General features: G+C 45.5%; 1 protein-coding gene across 1 annotated transcript in view; it reads left to right on the top strand.

Annotated features, from left to right (window-relative positions):
- The first annotated feature begins 4844 nt into the window (after nt 1–4844).
- Nucleotides 4845–19614, top strand: part of LOC119810276 (inhibitor of carbonic anhydrase) — a 39134-nt gene continuing 24364 nt past the window's right edge. Inside the window, exons 1-6 of the mRNA XM_038323680.2 lie at nt 4845–5000; nt 8887–9059; nt 11492–11600; nt 13121–13282; nt 15215–15362; nt 16393–16448. Of these exons, the coding sequence (XP_038179608.1) occupies nt 4958–5000; nt 8887–9059; nt 11492–11600; nt 13121–13282; nt 15215–15362; nt 16393–16448 (691 nt within the window). The 5' untranslated portion in view covers nt 4845–4957. The remainder of the gene's footprint in view (nt 5001–8886; nt 9060–11491; nt 11601–13120; nt 13283–15214; nt 15363–16392; nt 16449–19614) is intronic.

Here is a 19614-nt window from a genome sequence, read left to right as displayed (position 1 = left end):
CTTTGGCAAGTCTTATGGCAGCTGGTGCCAACATAACCTATTCTGAATTAGTTACTGTTAGCTCTCAGGGAGTGCATGCGTTAAAAAATGACAATCTTGGTTTAAATCAAACTGAACGCTAGATTTGTGGAGATTGGATAAAGGACAGTATTCCTCAGGAATTTGTGAAACAGGTTTCCTTTAGTGTTAGAGTTAGGGTTAGGGTGTAAAACTGTTCCTGCGACAAATACCCAAGCCCATGTGCAAATACATGAACTGTGGAAGCAGGTGCCTACTTTGATATACTACTCATTGAACCTTGGACAAATCTCTTAACTGCTCTGCTTCCCTTTCCTCCTGGATGCAAAAAAGAAATGCCAAATACTTCTTAGGAGCTTATCACAAATTAGCATTAAGAAAACACTTAGCATAGTGTCTGGTGAACAGAAACAACACATGCCCGAAGACGAAAAATTTTCAAAACTGTTTCTTCTTTTAACCTTTCAGATTTTGGTTTGGTTTGGTTTGGTGTTTTTTTTGGAGAGTCTCATGTAGCCAAGTTTGGCCTCAAACTTACTGTGTAGCTAAGGCTGCCTTTGGACTCCTGATTCTCAGCTGGGCGGTGGTGGCACACACCTTTAATTCCCCTTGCTCGGGAGGCAGAGGCAGGCAGATCTCCGTGAGTTCATAGGCCAGCCTGGGCTACAAGAGCTAGTTCCAGGAAAGGCTCCAAAGCTACAGAGAAACCTTGTCTCAAAAAACAAAACAAAACAAAAAACAAACAAAAAACCCTCCTTATTCTCTTGCCTCCCAAGCACTGTAATTACAGACTCGAGCCATGACGTCCAGCTTTTCTAACCTTCCATCTGGTGACTGACAGCCTGTGCCCATGACTTTAGTCCTTTGGATGTCCTTTCTTTACTACATGAGCTTGTCCCTGGACATGAGACATTTTCAGAGCATGTTCCACTCAGGCCAGTAGATACTTTGACCCTTATGGATTTGGGGTGTATTAGCTTTAGGTGGATCATTAACTCTAGGAGGAATGGTCACCTCTGGACTCAAGTGTTTTTTTTTTTTCTTACAGACCCGCAGAAGAGATTGCTCAATCTACTTTCAGGACATTTCTGTGCATTTATTCACCTGTTTGATAAATGCTTGAGTCCTACATCGTATATCATTACCAGACACCGTAACCTAACCTAGGATTAGAATGGTGAAGGTTTCTTTTTCAAATGTTCATGGTTAAATTGGGAGAACAGAAAGTTCCAAGCTAGACTGAGTGTATAGCAAGACCCTGTCACCTGACCAAAAAAGGAAAGAAAGCTAGAGAAAGGATAAAATCCAAAGATAGTCAATAAAGCAGAAATCAGTGAAATAACATGAGTGTACAATACAGAAAAATCAACAAAGTCAGAAGTTTGTATGTGGGGGCTGTTATTTACATGTCTGTGTGTGCCTGTTTGAGTCGTACACTATGTGAGTGTAGATAGCTTTATCTGTCTTGGAACTCCTTAGACCAGGCTGACCTTGAACTCAGAGACGTGCCTCCTGTGCTAGGATTAAAGGTGTGTACCACCACACCCAGCTAAAGTGAATTTTGTGTTTTTAAATCTCCATTTCTAACTTCCCATGGGGGTGCTGGGAATCAAACTTGAGTCCTCTGGAAGAACAGCCGGTGTTTTAACCTCTGATCCACCTCTCCAGCCCCTCTGTTTAGGTTTTGAAATTGGATGTCAGAATCTGAACTCAAGTCCTCATGCATGCACAGTAAGCACTCAGCTGACTGAGCCATCTTTCAGCCCCTAGATGAATTTCTTAAAAGATAATATTTGGCTGAAGTGATGGCTTAGCAGTAAGAACACTGGTCGTTCTTCCCAAGGACTCGGGCTTGATTCCTAGTGCTCAAAGTGGCTAACATCTATTAGTAACTCCAGGATCCCGTGGCCTCCACAGGTATGCATGTGGTGCATAGACATTCAGACAGCCAAAATGCTCAAACACAATAAGTAAAAGACAATACTTCCCTATACTCAGATTTAAAATATTAGAAAAATATGACTATTTCTATAGCTATAAAAATCAATCTGGGTGTGGCGATGCACATCTCTAATCTTAGCTGCTGGGAAGCTTGAGGCAGGAGAATCACACAGATATGAGAATAAAGAGGAACTGCAAGATTCTCTCTCTCTCTTTAAAAAAGAGGTGTTTTCATTTTGGTTACATGTATGTCTGTGTGTGGGTATATGTGCACGAGTGCAGGTCTGGGTACATACCCTGCAGTCTGTGGAGGCTATCAGATCCCCTGGAGCTGGCAGTTGTGAGCTACCTCATATGGGTGCTGGGAACCAATCTCTGGTTCTCTGGGAGATCCTGAGACATCTTCCCCACCTCCAGAATGATTGTTCTCAGAAAATAGATACAGAAAGAAACCCTAAAGAAAATTTACCAACTCAACAATGCATGGATTAATATTGCACATAATGACCAAATGAGATTTATTGCAGAAATATAATAATGACTTTATGCTTAAAAATCTGCAGAGAGATCAGTGATTAAGAGCACTTGTTGCTCTTGCAGAGGGCCCAACTTCTGTTCCTAGTACCCACATGGTAGCTCACAACCAGTTATGACTCCAGTTCTAAGGGATCTAACACCCTGGTCTGACTTTCACAGGCACTGGGCACACATGTAAGCAAAGCATTCAAAACACATAAAATAAAATAAATCTAAAATTCAGTTATCAGGTTAGAGATGTAGTTCAGTGGTAGAATGCTTACCTAGCAAATATCAGGTCCTAGAGTCAATCTCCATTACAAAACAAACAAAAAACCAATTAGAAGTCAGATGTGGCTAAATATCCCTATATTTCCAGCCCTTGGGATGTTTATAGCAGGACCCAGCCCGTCTCAAAAACAAAGAACAAAACTAACATAACATTCTGCCAGGTTAGTTTCCCACACCCAGAAAAGGCAGGGAAATCAGATCATTATTTCAGTAAGAACAGAAAAAAAAAAACCAATCCCAGTCCTGTTTTTAAGCATGCAGGCAACTCATAAAGGAAGGGAAAGCCTCAGCATTGCTAATAACACCTAAAAACAGAACGGCAATAGACATTTTCCTGTAATAACCATTTTGGGTGCTTTTTGGCCTGGCACTAAGGGTTTTCAGGATCTGTTCAACTAGGACAATTGTTCTCCTGGCAAAGTGCTCTGAAGAAATGCTTGCCTATTTGCACTAAAAGGCTTGTACCAGACTATTCCAGAACTCCTAATGATTCCCCTCCCTGTGCCTGGGGTGAGGGTGGGAAGTGACAAAAATCAGAAAAGAAAAAAAAAACAGGCATTATTCAATAAAAGATATAAGAATGTATATCTTAAAAGCACCAAGAAGAAACTTAGATTTAACAAAATAACTTAGCAAAATCACCAGGTTCAAACTCAATGTGCAAAGACTGTGAGGTTTTCTGATGAGTCTTTTATTTATTTATTTTTAAGATTTCTTTCACTTTTAATTATCTGCATATGCACATGAGTGTGAGCATCCACAGAGGCCAGAGGTGTTGGATTTCCCCCTGTTGCTGGAGCTGCAGGTGGTTGAGCTCTCTGACATGGATGCTGGAACTGAAAACTCTGATCTTCTGGAAAAGCAGAGTTCTTAACCACTGAGTTATCTCTCCAGCCCTATTTGCTTGTTTTTTGAGACAAGGTCTCTAGCCTAATCTGGCCTCCAATATGATTTGTAGCTGAAATCTTGGTCTCTTAATCCCACTGCCTCCACCTTACAAAGGCTGGGATTTCAGGCAGGTGCTTTCACACCAGGCTCTGTTTTTGTGTTTTGTTTCATTTTCACATCCTAGCAACACATACAAAATGAAATTAAAATTTTGTTTCTGGCGGCACTATCTGTAAGAATTGAAACCCGGTACTACAGCTATCAGGGTAAGAGATGGAGTATTCTCCAATCACACAGTATGGAACAATATGCCACTCAGAGAACTGGCGGACAGCTAGCTACACACCTCTGCGTCGGTGAATCGCACCAGTTTAACCTTGAGTGAAAGAAGCCAGACCTTGAATTGTGTGATTTCATTTCTACAGAGTTCAGAAATGAGAAGACTTTAGTTTCTGTTACAAGTCCAGGTAGGAGATGCTCCGCAGGGACTCGGACTCCTAATGTGGGGCTGGTTCTGTGGGAGGCTTCTCAGTAATAACTAATTACACTGTGTTTGCAGGATTCGTTGTAGACCTACTATATTTTAATTCAAAGATTTTTTTTGTTTATTTGTTTGTTTGTTTTGTTTTTCTGGTGTTTTGAGACAGGGTTTTTCTGTGAACTCACAGAGATACGCCAGCCTCTGCCTCCAGAGTCCTGGGATTAAAGGCATATGCCACCACTGATCAGCTAATTCAAAGTTCTTAAAGTTTTATTTAAAATTATCAGATTTTTCCTAGGCAGAGATCATAGCCTTGCGGACAGGGATGCTTCAGTGAAGGCAAGAAACACTGTGAGGGTCGGAGTTGTGCCTGACCCAGGCCTCAACCAACTGGGACAACACTACCGGCGTGTGTGGTGGGACAGTGGGAAGAGGGGGCTATGGACTGCGGACTGTGTCACAGAAAGGACGGCGCCACTGGCGATGGGTGGCAAGACAGCAGGAGGACAACTGCTTGATCAACCCAGAGTCCTTAGGGAGAAGTGAGAATTCCCGAAAGAAAATTGTGTTAAGGTCGCATACATGTGCACACCAACTTTCCCTGAGAACCATTGTTTTCACCCAGGGACCCAGGCTAGCGGTCCCCAGCAGCCTGGGTTTCTGCTTGGCCAGATAAGGAAGGGATGGAGGGTGTGGCGGTGGCGATCAGCCCGGACTGGGGCTGAAGAACCTTTCCCAGTAGGCAGATTCGTCAGTCAACCTTCTGCCTGCTGGGTAAAGCGCACCTAGGCTCGGGAAAGCGCAACCAAGACACAGCTGAGAATGAGGTTGGTTGTCTGTGCCCTCCTATGCGCGGGAACCCTAGGTGAGTGTCCTGAGAGCCAGGCGGGATGCCGGCTTTCCCGGGTTCTATAGGGGAGGGGACCAGGTGTCACTAGCTGGCCAGCCACCTCGGGGACCCTATTCTGTGGCTGGACAGACTATGATCCCAGGGAAGAGCGATCACGCTGGATTGGAATGCACCTGCCAGGCGTGCTGCTGTGCAACCCCCGGGGGCTGCCCTTTGCCCTCTCGAAGCTGATTTCGTTGTGTAAAACTTGGGTTTACTGCTTCAGCGGTAAAAGAAATCAATACCATGACAGACAACGTAAGATCCCCAGAACCCACATGGTTGGGGGGAGCCAACTGAAAACTGTTCTCTGACCTCCACACATGGCATCCACATGATACAGATATTTTTTTAAATGTTGTGTTTACCGCCCCCCACCAAAAAAAATAGTTGCTTGAAAACTGAGGTAATGTGGCTAGAGGCAGGCAGAATTCTAAACACATAAATGCCGGAGACCCTTTCTTGTTTTGGTGCCACACCAACTCCAGTGTCGTCTGTGTGACATGACATATTGCCGGACGGGAGTGACGTGTCCCATGGGACTAGGCTTCCTGGAGGTCAATGGCAGATAGCCCGGTATTGGCTGCCCTTGGGGCATAGATAGGTTTCTCGATTAGCTGGCTATGTGGGATATGAGCTTTGCACAATTTCTTTCATAATAATGATAGTCTTTATATATACAAGACAAGGATCATTCTCTTCAGGAACAGCTCTGGGATAGGGAATCACAGTATGGGAATGTATAAGACTACAGCAGAACCTTTGTCATATATGGGGTGTATGATGAGCAAGGGAATAGATGGGTTAATGTTGATGGACAAGGACTGTTATGTTATACTTTGAACTTTATGAATAAGCTTGTTAGATCCCAACCCCCATGGTGTCTGGGGCATAAGAAGGTACTAAGAAGTATATCTCCACAGGTGCAGAGAGCTGATTAGGCATATTTGGTCACTAGATGATATGAAGAAAGGGTTAGAAAGAGGAAGGGCCATGATAGTGATAATGAGACAGAAACTTTCTACTGAGGTTTATGTTCTCAAGGACAAGATTTCCTTTTCTAAGGATGTTTTATGTCTAATACCTGTCCCTGATAATGTGACTAAGAGAAGCTTTCATACTGTGCCAACTGATGACACATGACCTTCTGGTTTGTTCTTTGTTTGAATACTATATAATGAACACATGAATTTAGTAAAATTGCAGCAGATTCCAACTACTCTCTTGTGTGTTGTGTCTGTCTGTCATTCGCCGAACTTGTGCCTTCCTGTTACCAAGACCCTGCTTCTCCCACGGTCTGAGTGGCTCTCCTGAGCCGGTCCGTGGCAGGTTGGGAGAGTGGGTTCCTCCAGGGAAGGACTCGTGTGCGGAGAAGAGCCCTCCCTGGCTCAACCATGATTGGATCTTCCTCCCCTTAGCTTTGCCTGGTCTGAGGCTGTGATAAATGATATCTAGGGTAGACATCTTGAGGTGGAGGGTAAACAGAGCCAAAGGCTTGTTATGATGAAGTCTTCATCACGTAACAATAGTCCTGTTCAAAGGCAATAGTGGCCTTGCCTACCCTGCTTTGAGACCAAAGCAGCCTTGTTCCCAGAATTTAGTTCCGTCTTTCCCATCTACCTAAGTTCTGCCCTATCACAGCAGTTTCTTTATTCATTAATAGCATTCAAGCATTCAAAGGGAATCATGTGTGTGTGTGTGTGTGTGTGTGTGCATGTGTGTGTGATTTATATGTGTCATGTGTGTATATGTGTGTGTGTGTTTGTCATTATGTGCACCAGTTGTGTACAGTGCCCCTGATGGCCAGAAGAGAGCATCAGGTCCTTTAGAACTGGAGACACAGTCAGATGCCTGGTATGGATGCTGGGAACCCAACACTAGCTCTGAAAGAGGAGCAAGTTCCTTTAACTACTGAGCCATCTTTCCAGTTCCATCAGCTAGCTCTCAACCCATGTCTATCTGCCTAGGAATGGTGCCGCCCACTGTGGATTGAACCTTCCCATATCTGTCATGAATCAAGACAATCTCTCACAGACTTGCCCCAATCTGATTTGGGCAATTCTTCAACTTGGGGTCTCTCTTCCCAAGTTGTATCAAGTTGGCAATGAAAAACTAACCAGCACTATTTTCATTATTTCAGACGAGAACTTGGCCCCTATTGAGTGATCAGCAATGGTTTCTTTCTCCCCTCAGCATATGGGGGACGAGCACTTTGCTTTCTTTAGAAAAGAATTAATTTTTTTGACACAGGATCTCATGCAGTCCAGGCTAACCTCAATATGTAGCTGAAAATGACTTTCAATTGCTGAGCTTTCTGCCTCCACCCAAAGAGTTTGCATTATACACATGCACCACCACGTCTAATTCACGTGGTGCTGGAGATCAAACCCAAGGTTTCTTGCATGCTGTGCAAGCATTCTACCAACTTATCTACACCCTGGCTTTGTTTTCAGTTTAGTTTTTTTTTAAAAAAAAGATTTATTTACTTTATGTGTGTGTGTCTCTGTGTGTGTTTCTTTCATGTACATCTGTGGACCATGTATGTACCTGGAGCTTTAGGGAGGTCAGAAGAAGGTATCAGACCACTTGGAGCTAGAGTGTCTTAGGGTTTCTATTGCTGTGAAGAGACACCATGAGCACAGCAACTCTTATAAAGGAAAGTCTCACTTGCAGTTCAGAGGTTAGTCCATTAACGTCATGGCAGAAAGCAAGGCAGCATGCAGGTAGACATGGTACTAGAGAAGGAACTGAGAGTTCTTACATCTTGGCCAACAGGCAACAGGAAGTGGTCTGAGATACTGAATGTGGCTTAAACATATATTGGACCTTAAAATCCACCTCCAACAGTGACATGCTTCCTCCAGCAAGGCCACACCTACTCCAGCAAAGACACATCTTTTAATAGTGGCACTCCCTATGAGCTTATGGGGGCCAATTACGTTAGAAATACCACAAGCAGTTACAAACAGTTGTGAGCCATCATGTGGGTGCTAGGAACCAAACCTAGGTCCTCTGCAAGAGCAGCCAGTGCTCTAACCTCTGAGCCATCTCTCCAGCCCCTTAGTTTTTTGTTTGTTTGATTGTTTTGAGACAGAGTGCTTCAGCCTCTAGGGAACTGGAATTGTAGGCATGTTTTGTTTAGATATTCTGCACAGATGTGATCACATTGCCAGGAGCCCTTTTGCTTGGTTCTTTTACTTGCTGTTTTTGAGACTCATTCAGGCTTTAGAACATGAAGGTCTTTCTGTTTAGTTATTGAAAATAATAGTGTTGCCATGAGTATTTGTGTGCTTATTTTCATTAGTCCCCATTGTCAAATTTTGAGTATCTCTTTAGGAGTGGTCTTTCTGTGTCCTATTGCTAATACTGTGGTTATCTTTTTTGGAGATTTTAACTTTTTTTCCTTTTTAAATATAAAGGAAAGGAGAGAGAAAAAAAATGGGTCCTGAGAATTCCCATGAGGAAAGTAGCCAATTTAGTTTGTGGATGGCATTCAGTTGATTCTATTTTTTTAGCATTAAAATATTTATTTTTGATTACACACACACACACACACACACACATACACACTCACACGTTAGGTGAGTTGTACATGTGAGTGCAATGCCCACAACAGAGGCCAGAAGAGGGTGCCAGATCCCCAGGGTTGGAGCTACAGGAGGTTATAAGCTGTCTGACTCAGGTCTGGGAACCGAACTCAAGTTCTCTGTACGGGCTGGATGTAGACTAAAGGACTGTACCATCTCTCTGGGTCGTTGATCCAGTCCCCTTAGTCAGCTCTTCATCTCCTGTTCGATCCCTTCTGCTAGCAGAGGAAGGTGAGAGCCATGGATCCCTGACGTCTCTGCTCTCTCTCCGCTAGGGCTGTGTCTGGCTGTTCCGGAGAGGACTGTAAGATGGTGTGTTGTGTCCGACCGTGAGGCCACCAAGTGCTCCAGTTTCAGTGACAACATGAAGAAAGTCCTTCCTGCAGATGGCCCATCTGTCAGCTGTGTGATGAAAACTTCGTACCCCGAGTGCATCAAGGACATCGCGGTAAGTCGCTGTCAGCAGAAGAAAGTTTGCGCCTTTTCTTTTTCTATACTTCTCATTGCAGGGGAGAGAGACTACAGCTGTCCAGCACTCACCTGGAGCAAGAGTCATAAACTTAATCGAGCAGCTAATATGGGCTTCAAGTTTAGCAACATGTCTGCAAGACACCAAAACCTAATACATCAAGAGAATCTATAGAGACTCAAAAATAAATAAGAATATTTCTTTATACAGAGCTTGCTGGCCCAGAACTCATAGAATTCCTGTTCCTGATTCCGGAGTGCTGGAACTAAGATGTGGATAACCATAGCTGGTGGGGTTTGCATTTTTAAGTGCAAAAAGCCGTTTTTTTAAAATTACGAAATTTGTCATTGTGTGTGTGTGTGCATGCATGTGTGTGTGTGTGTGTGTGTGTGCGTGTGCACATGTGTATGTGTGAGAGAGATAGGGACAAACAGAAACAGATAATGGGAGAGTAGAGATGGATTTGTCATAGCCATTTGTCCCTATGATATTGCAGAGGAGGCTAAACTATCTCAGACGTCTTTTTGCATCTGCTGTTGGGACCTGCAGAGGAAAGACTCTGGAAGGGAAGTTGAGTGAAGGTAGAGAAAAGTCATTATGAGCTGGATGCCTTGGGGATGGTTGGAGTTCATGTCTAGTCCATTCATTTTGCTTTCCATTTTATTCCTATTTTCCGTCCTTCCTTTTATATTTATTTGTCTTTACTTTATGAGTGTCTTGCCTGCATGTATGTTGTATGTCTGCATACCATGCATGTGCCTGTGTCCTCAAAGGTCAGAAGAGGGTGTTGGATCCCCCTGAACTGGGGTTATGGGTAGTTGTGAATCACTACTGGGTGCTGAGAACACGGGTCCTTCTTAAGAGCAATAAGTAGTCTTGACCACTGGGATATCCCTGAAGCCCCTGTCTTCAGTCTTGACATTGATGGTGTTCACAGTGGTTCACAGGCTTAGTGACCTTGTTCTTTGACCTTTAACAGTATATGTGTCTTTTTCCAAGTTAATTTGAGTTGACTTTTGATATGTGTCTTCAGTAATGTCCTAAGTTATACACACAAATATGCATATCCATCCATATATATGAAAACATATTATAAAATAATTTTAATATGGAATTTGCAAAGTCAAACAACTACAGATCAAAATCTTGTTTTTAAAATTACATCTGTATTTAACATGTGCAGACTCTTCATTTCCATTCATTGAATAGCACAGTGTGACAACTGTTTACCCAGCTTCTACCTTGTGTTAGTTTTACACATAGTCTTGAGACAGGTTAAAGTATATGAGAGGATCGGCATGGGGTGTGCACAACTCCACTCCATTCCTATCAGGGACTCAAGCCTTGGTTGATATTTTGCAGGCATGTCAAAAGAAATCTCCCTCAGACACTGAGGGATGGCTGTGCTAAACTGCATCCTGAAAAACCCAGATTACTTTAAAAGCTAATTTAGAAACTGGAATTCCAGGCTTGGAATGCAGTTAATGGGGAGGCTCTAAGGATTTTCCAGCCTACAGGGTCAGTTCAAGTCCAGTGTGAGCAACTTAGTTAACCCTTGTCTCAAGCATTTAAGAAGTAAAAGAGAGGCTGGGCGGTGGTGGTGTATGCCTTTAATCCCAGCACTGGGGATGCAGAGGTAGGCAGATCTCTGTGAGTTCAAGGTCAGCCTGATCTACAAGAGCTAGCTCCAGGACAGGCTCCAAAGCTACAGAGAAACCTTGTCTCAGAAAAACCAAAGAGAGAGAGAGAGAGAGAGAGAGAGAGAGAGAGAGAGAGAGAGAGAGAGAGAGCGAGCTGGAAATATTGCTCATGGGTAGAGCACTTGCCTAGATGTACAAGGTCCTAAGTTCATTCCCCAATCCTGGAAAAAGGATGTTAATTACTAAGATTGAAGGAATGGTTTGCATTGAGGGTAGGAAATGACTCAACTTCATCTTAGCTTGTGAAGTTGCTGCTTCCTGCAGGGAGGAAGGAACCCTTGGCTGACAGATCTCTGAGAACCAGATGTGGAAGATGTAGCATGAGTTCTCAAGGATGGATGCATTCTGCAGGTCTCATACTCACTCAGTGGACACATGTGGATACCTGCCCTCCTAGCTGCTCACGTATGTGCTGAGATTAACCAGGGAACAAAACAGACAGGTGTTCCCACATTCACAGACCATCGCAATCCAAGGATGAGGCTAGTGAATCAAGTGTCAGTTGGCTAAAGGCTGAGGAGGAAAACAAAACATCATGCATGTGGCAGTAACTTCTTTCAGCCCTCAACAGCCTCATGGAGTAGACAGGAACGAGGAGGAAGAGGCCTGAGCTATGGGAGATTCTATGGAGCCAAAGTCTCTGGCAGGACACCAGAAGAGTCTTCCCCAGGGGTGATGAGTTTCACACATGGCTGGTCTCTTTTCTTTCAGGCCAACAAAGCAGATGCTGTGACCATTGATGGAGCGTTGCTGGCTGAGGCTGGCCTGCCCCACCACAACCTGAAACCTATCATGGCAGAATACTACGGATCAAAAGACGGTGTGTTCTCCCTGGGGCCCGGTGTCACTGGTGTGACATGATGACCACAGGGGTTGGCAGGGACTTGAGTCCACCACGGTGGGAGGGGCATGGCAGAAGGAGCATGAGGCCGCATTGCATCTGTAGCCAGGAAGCGGAGATTGGGGGACAGTAAGAGAGACTGGTGCTCAGCCCCCTTTCTTCTTGGTTTTACTCACCCCACGGAATGATGCCACTCACATTCAAGGGGTGGGTCTTCCCTTCTCAGGTCAGCCTCCCTGGAAACTCCCCCAGAGGTGTGTCTCCTGGGTGATTGCAAAGGTAGCCAAGTTAATGGTAAACATTAACCGTCACACTCACATTACAGGGGACCGTGTCTCTGGAGCTCTTCGGTTTGGCAGTGTTGTTCACTGGCCCACAAAGGCTGCGGTGTTTCTCCACAGGAAGCAGTGGCTTTTGTGAATGCTGGTGGGGACAACCTTGGTTCTGTGGTCTGTGGGATGGTCACATCCTGAGAGGGGTGTTATCCAGAACCTGTTAGCCATCCCTAGGGCTGTGCCAATGAGAGACCATTCCCAAGGACACGCAAAGCTCTTCCTTACACTGCCCCCCACAGGTCTTATACAACACAGATCTGTGTCTAGTGTGAAGAGAAGCTCTGGCGGAGTGGGTGAGGGGAGAGTTACCTTTTCCCACTCTTGCGGGTTACTGTTATCAGTGTGTGGGAACACAGCCCACCTCAGTCCGACTCTAGCTTGCAGGCCCCTGATGTATTCTGGGGCCAGTCTGCATCTCCCGCTCACATCTTCACCTTTGTGGCTGAGCTGTAAGCAGAGACCCAGAGAATGAAGAAAAGGCCATATAGAAGCAGCAACAGTCCAGCGACTAGATCTAAAGCTTGTGGTCCCTGGAACGCCCACAAGTCCTGTAATGGAGCAGGCAAGCCTCTAGCTCTGCAGGCTTGAGGTGACTGGCAGAAACAAAACAGAGCCCAGCAAAATGGCCCTGGAGGTACCCTAACCTACAATGGACTTATGCCCAGATTAAACCCATTATAAACTCAAAATGTTGTAAGTCCAGATGCTTTCGATGCAGCTAGTCAGGCAAACATCCAGTTTAGCAAGATGGTGCCATGGACTAGTGTTTGTTTCCTGCCGTGAACACATGGTTGACCAGACACCATGGCTTACAGTCTCTGCCCAGATTCCGAAGAAGGAATCTTCTTGCATTTGAAAGACCAAATTGGAAATCTGAAGGATCTACTGGCATTGGCACCTACCATAAAGCAAAGCTAACAAGTATAGTTTGTAAGTCAGGGAACATCTGCAATATTAATTTATTGCCTTGAAAGGGGTCATTTGTCTCCTCCTGTCAGATAAAGGCACTTTCCATTTCTTTCTTTTTTTTCTTTTTGCCCTTCTTGCTAGAGGCTGGTGCAGGTCCCCAGGACCCTCTGAAGTTCCACATTGCAAATGCCTTGGAAGGTTTAGTTGTAACAATGCATTTTCTTTAGGCTTCTCTTTCTTTCTGCTCACCTGCAGATCCACAAACCCATTATTATGCTGTGGCCCTGGTGAAGAAGGGTACAGGATTTCAACTGAACCAGCTCCGGGGCAAGAAGTCCTGCCACGCGGGAATGGGCTGGTCTGCTGGGTGGTATATTCCCCTCATCAAACTGCTTCCTTCTGGCTCTCTGGAAACAGGTGAGACAGCTGGAGCTAGGTGCCCTCACTGGGTGGTCTAACTGGATTATGTTGGGGCTACACAGTCAGTCATTTGTTCTGTTGCTATAAAAATACCAAGTAAAAGCAACATCAGGAAGGAAGGACTTTATGGGCTCGTAGTTTGAGCGTACAGTCCATCATGCTGGGTAAGGCCAGGCAGCAACAGCTTGAGGCATTGCTGATCCCCAACTTGCTTTCTTCCTTTATTTATCCTGGCTCCCATCCCATCAATGGTGACACCCATGTTCAAGGTAGATCTTCCCTCTTTAGTTAAGCGTTTCTAGAAATAGCCTCATAGACACACCCAGGTGTGTGTTTCCATGGTGATTCCAAACCCAGTTGCATTGATAATGCAAGTTAGCCACGGCTCAGACACTGACAAACACACATGTCCTATGTTCTCTGAGACAGAGTTAGAGCGTGCACCAGCAGCCCATAGGAGCTGACTGAGGGTTCTCCCAGTAGCAACGCTTCCATTTCTCTGAGCCGTCAGTTTCCCTTTCCCAGGAGCCATAGCAGTCTGTCTTGGCAAGGCTATCCTTGAAAGACTCCAAGGAAGGTCACCTCCCTCCAAACCTCCCAGGAAGGTTCTCTGGGGCTCCCAGAAGCATCACTAGGCCCTCAGGCTTCCATACATTAATGCAAGTGCTTGGGCAAGGACAGGATGACTGGGTTAATGCTAGGACATCCCTGAGTGCTCCGGGCTTCTTGAGCAGATAGGATGAGCCACAGTGAGCCCAGACCTTTTCAGCCTTGAAGACGGCGACCAGATCCTGTACTCTGCAAAGGCATGCCCTTTTTTTTTTGTGCTGTCAACCTTTGCAGTACTCATGTTGTAACAGGCAGGGACAGGCAACTGTGTGGGTCTGACAGAGTCTGTTAAAGAACTACAGCCTTGCATCTTGACCTTTCTAGGGTGTTCTCTTGCTTTGGTGACCACTGGACTTCTGCCTGGGCAGTTAAGGCAGTGGCTGCTAGCTTGCTTCTCTGCTGATTCACCAGCAGGATTTACCAATTCTCCCCTCAAATCAGAGATCCCATGAGCCACCACAGTCTCTGCATATAGAAGAACTGGAAGTGGGGTGGGCTCTTGTCTAATGCAAGGAAGAGATAACTACTGCATAGTGACTGGCCTACTAGGGTTCCTGTCTTCTTCAGTGTTCTGCATGGCCCTATAGGGGGTTGGTAATTTTTTATTATTATTTTATGTACATTGGTTTGCCTGTATGAGGGTGTTGGATCCCTTGGAACTGGAGTTACAGACAGTTATGAACTTCCTAGTGGGTGCTGGGAATTGAACCCAGGTCCTCTGGAAGAGCAGTCAGTGCTCTTAACCATTGAGCCATCTCTCCAGTCCTGGGGTGTTGATAAATTAACAAGGCACATGTCACCAGTCGCATCTTGTTTCCATGTGGGTCAGCAGTTCTTCTTTTTTCTGTTTTAAAGATTTTTATTCATTTATTATACAGTGTTCTGTCTGCATGTCTGCCTGCAGGCCAGAAGAGGGCACCAGATCTCATTACAGATGGTTGTGAGTCACTGTACAGTTGCTGGGAATTGAACTCAGGACCTCTGGAAGAGCAGAAGCCAGTGCTCTTAAGCTATGAGGCATCTCTCCAGCTCAAGGGTCAGCAGTTCTTATCCCCTGCAGCAGACAAGATGGGGAGCATTTTCATAGGCTTGATCCCTGAACACACATAAGCATGATTCTCAAACACACGGCCCCTGGGTCATCCATCCATTCACTCTGTCGTGGGCATTGCCTGCCACCTACAGCAGACTCCCCGCACATACTCACTTGCTAGGAGTAGTCTTGGGAGATGTCCACAGACAGGAAATTCTCTCACACTTGTACAATCTGATGGCTTTAGCCAGCTCACACCCTGTGGCCTGTGTCTCTGTGTCGAGCAGCAGCAGCCACGTTCTTCTCCAGCAGCTGCGCCCCCTGTGCGGATGGAAAGACGTTTCCCAGCCTTTGCCAACTGTGTGCGGGGAAGGGGACAGACAAGTGTGCCTGCTCCTCCAGGGAACCATACTTCGGCTACTCTGGGGCCCTCAAGTGAGTGAGAATCCCCTGCTCTGGAACTGGGGCATCTATTAGTTATTGTTCTTGTAACTGTGACCGAATACCTGACAAGAAAACAACCTAAGAAAGAGAGAGTTTACTTTTGGCTCACAGTCTGAGAGGATACGGTCCATCATGATGGGGAAGGCCTGGCAGCAGGAGCATGAGCCAGCTGGTCGCGCGGAGCAGGGGAGGCTGGTGTACCGCTCACTTCCTGCTTGTTATTCATTGCTAGGCTCCAACCCATAAAACAGTACCATCCACCTTTAGGGTGGGTCTTCCCACCTTAATTAACCTAGAAATTGCCTCACGGATATGACCTTTGTTATATGATCCAGCCTAGTTTGACATACCAACCATCATAGAGAGACAAAGGCACAGGATCAAACAGGACAAATCCCTGGCACCTAGATGTTCTGAGTCCCTCCCATGGCCTACCCCTGCTCCTAAACATCCCGAGGAACAATCTTCTTTGTGGGAAACCTCACTGTCTCCCCAAAGCTGGGACCCTAACGTGCTGTACTTCATGATAACAGAAGTTACAGGGGAGGGTGGTACAGACTCATCTCGGGACTGGGATTTGTAGACACAGGCCGCAGGAGCTTCCCAGCTAACCACCTTTGGTACTTTGCCCATGGCTTTCCATGCTCTGTAAGAGAAGAAGGTGACTTCTGAAACCAGAGCAGGAATAGCTGGGTTTGGGGGCTATCTGATGACTTTTAAAAGCCAAAACCAAACCAGTTGCTTGGAGCCACTCTCTGAGAGGCAGGCAAGGGTCCTGTCTGCCTCGACACCCTTCTCCAGAACTGCCTGCGATGCTGGTGTCTAGGCCTCCTGCCTGCTTCATGGCTCAGTTTGGCTCTGATGTTTAAAGGCTTCAGATAAGGCCATTGCCTCTCTGAAGACAGACGGATGCCTGAGAACCTGTGAGCAAGGCCCCAGCAGATCCTAAGAGGCGTTGCACAAGAGCCAGGTGAGGTGTGTTCCCAGGCAGAGTGCCTGACCTTGGCTGTCCTGTTTGCAGATGTTTGCAGGATGGTGCGGGGGATGTGAGCTTCGTGAGGCACCTGACAGTGTTTGGTAAGTGCTGGACGAAGAGTAAAGCCGGCCCCAGCCTGGCCAAAGGCTCGGACTCTGTCTCACTTCTAGAAAAGAGTGATATTGAGATGTTTAGTGCCACAGAAGGGACTTCAGGAAAGCATTCCCACAATTCCTGCATTATTTAGGACCCCACTTATTCTTCTTAGCTCACATCTGCTGAGCACCTCCCTATCTGGGACCTGCATCCGCCCCTCCCCTGCTCTCTCAGCTAATCTATAGACACCTCTATAAATCTAGTTAACCTGTTTTTTTGGATTACTATTTGTTACTTTCCAATGATGAAAGAAGTTGTTTCTGCAATGTCAGGCATTAAACCAAGTGCCTTGTATGCATTAGACAAATGCTTTACCCCTTAGAAACAACCCCTTCCTTATTTTTAATTTAAAAACAAAATAACAGAGTAAACCTTTCCACCATTTTGGACAATTTAGTTCAAACAAGCAAAGGAGCAATTTCAGACAAGTTAATATTATATATTCTTAGACTGTGTGTGTGTATGTGTGTGTGTGTGTGTGTACGTACGCGTACGTGCATGCATGTGTTTGTATGTGTGTAAATTTTGTGTACTGAGCCCAGAGCCTCATGCATGCCAGGCAAGCACTTCATCACAGAGTTGCATTCCTAAACCTTCTTTAGCTTTTCATTTAATGTTTTTGGTCTCTTGAGACAAGCTCTCACTAAGTTTCCCAGCTGGTCTTCAACTCACTCTGTAACCCAAGCAGGCCTCAAATTTCCTACCTTCCTGCTCAACCTCTAAAATGTCTGGGTTTACAGAAAAAAAGCCAATAGGCCTGGCCAGATTTTTGGTTTATATCCAATTAAATATCAGTTACAGACTCACTAATGCCGCTCAATGTTTAGCTCGATGCTTAGCTCAGCTTTATAACAAACGCTTCCAGGAAGCTTCCAGGTCCTCACAGGTCCCTGGGCTTGGTTACAACCTAGATGCCTTCCCCTAGATGACGTCAGCATCCTTTGCTCGTATGCTCAGCCATTCACAGTTCATCTTCTCGTCGCTGCACACTGGACTGGTGTGTTAGCGTTTTTTGAAATTGGGGCGTGTCGTATTATCAACAATTTTTATGACTAAGGCCCTTTTTGGGTCTTATCTTCCAGAACCAAGCTGCCTGTGTTACCATGGTTGTACCAGCAGGTGGCATCTCCTAGCACTTACTATGAAGATTTAAAAGACCCTCCCTCTGGGAAGGAGCAGGCTTGTCCCAGACCATTCTGGCTTGTTTTACCGAGGTAGTAAGACCTCCACTTGCCTTCCAAGGAGAGTTTTCTGAAACACTCCTCCATGTGGGATGTAAGTGACTGGCAATGGAAAGCCAAGGTCCACCACCACCACTGCTTTGGCCATCTAGTGAGTGAGGCAGAAGGGCATTTTCTTCCTGAGGTTGTAAGAGCACATAGATTTCCTTTTAACTTAAAATTTAATGTTACTAAATTACTGAATATTCATAGTCTGGCAAGGTAGTACATGCTTTTTATCCTAGCTCTTGGGAGACAGAAGCAGGAGGATGCTGTGAATTTGAGGCCAGCCTGGTCCACATATTGAGTTCCAGGCCAGCCAAGACTATATAGTGAGACCCTGACTAAAATTAATTAATTAATTTTTAAAATAAAACATTCTTTCCTTGGATTATCCCCCCCCCCTTTTTTTTCCTTCCTTTCTTTCTTAGCAGGGTTTCTCTGTGTAACAGCTCTGGCTGTCCTGGAACTTGCTTCATAGACCAGGCTGGCCTTGAACTCAAAGATCCACCTGCCTCTACCTTAAAGGCATACTCCACCACACCTGGCTCTTTGGATTTTTCTAAGTAGTGTGATTACAGGTGAGTGTTCCATATTCAGTCAATATTTTTTAATATAAAGATTTTACATGTGTTTTTTCTGTGACATATTGAATTTATGATAGTTCATAAAAAAGAATAATGATCCCCAGAATCCGATGGTAACCCCCTACCTCCTTCTTGACTCTTTTTTCCAGTACTGATCGAAATGAGGGCTTTGCACTTCCAGCAAGTGCCATACCACTGAGCCATGTACTCCCAACTCTTTTTTTACTTCCTTCATTTTGAGACATGGCCTCACTAAGTTGGCTGAGTTAGTCTGGAACTCACTTTAGTGTCCAGGCTGGCCATGAACTTGAAATCCTCCTACCTCAGCCTCATGAGTTGCTGGGATAGGCCTGCACTACCAGGCCAGCTCCTCCTCTTTCAGTATAAGACTTTTATCAGTCCCAAAGACTGTGTTCATTTTCCAGGCCTGCCAATACAAAGTGCCACACACTAGGTGGTTTAAGCAATAGAAATACATCATACCCTTCTCCTGAAGGCTGGAATTTCAAGATCAGGGTATCAACAGGGCTTGTTCCTCCTGAGGATATGACGAAGACTCTTCCATGCCACTCTCCTGGCTGGCTGGCCATCACTGGTGTTTCTTGGCTTGTACACACACTTCTTACATCTTCACTGTCTGACTTCATGTTTACATGGCAGACTCCCTGCGTGCACACCTCTGTCCCATTTCCTCTTTCCACAGGAACACCAGTTGTATGGGGTTAGGAGACCACTCTATTCCAGTATGGTCACATCTTACGGGTGGACATTTGTAAGGACCACTTTAAAGTAACATCACACTTGGAGACAATGGAGATTAGGACTTCAATGTACGAATACACTGAAAATCAACATGGCGTTCGAGGAACCTGTTCTTTGCACCTGCAGAGTTCCCCAACGGGGACCCTAACCTTCTTTTCACCCTCAACTCTTGTCATTGCTTTTTCCCAGCAGGCTCTGTTTCTGGAGAACTTGGCTGCTTTTATGAGGGATGTGAGTTGCCCCAGGATGGCAGCACCAACCAGACGCTGATTCTGTTTCTTCACATCTATAATGTGATCATTCCATGTCTGGCCTTCTTTAGGTATAAAGAGGCCTGGGCAGCCATGAGCCCTGTGCACAGTCGCGTGGGCGGTCATTGCTCAACGTGTGTTTGCTGTCACCATTTTTATTTGCAGAGTTACAGGGAAATGGGCAGCTGGAGGGTGCCGTGGCCAGGTGTGGTACCCAACCCTGGGTGACCTGCAATGAGAGTGTAAACCAGTTGTTTTCCCTACTGAGTCCTCTGCTCTCTCACCTGTGTA

Source organism: Arvicola amphibius, chromosome 3 (genome assembly GCF_903992535.2).
Source record: "Arvicola amphibius chromosome 3, mArvAmp1.2, whole genome shotgun sequence".
In the NCBI taxonomy this organism is placed as follows: Eukaryota; Metazoa; Chordata; class Mammalia; order Rodentia; family Cricetidae; genus Arvicola; species Arvicola amphibius.
The sequence above is the reverse complement of the archived record's forward strand: the minus strand, read 5'-3'. Positions and strand labels throughout refer to the sequence as shown.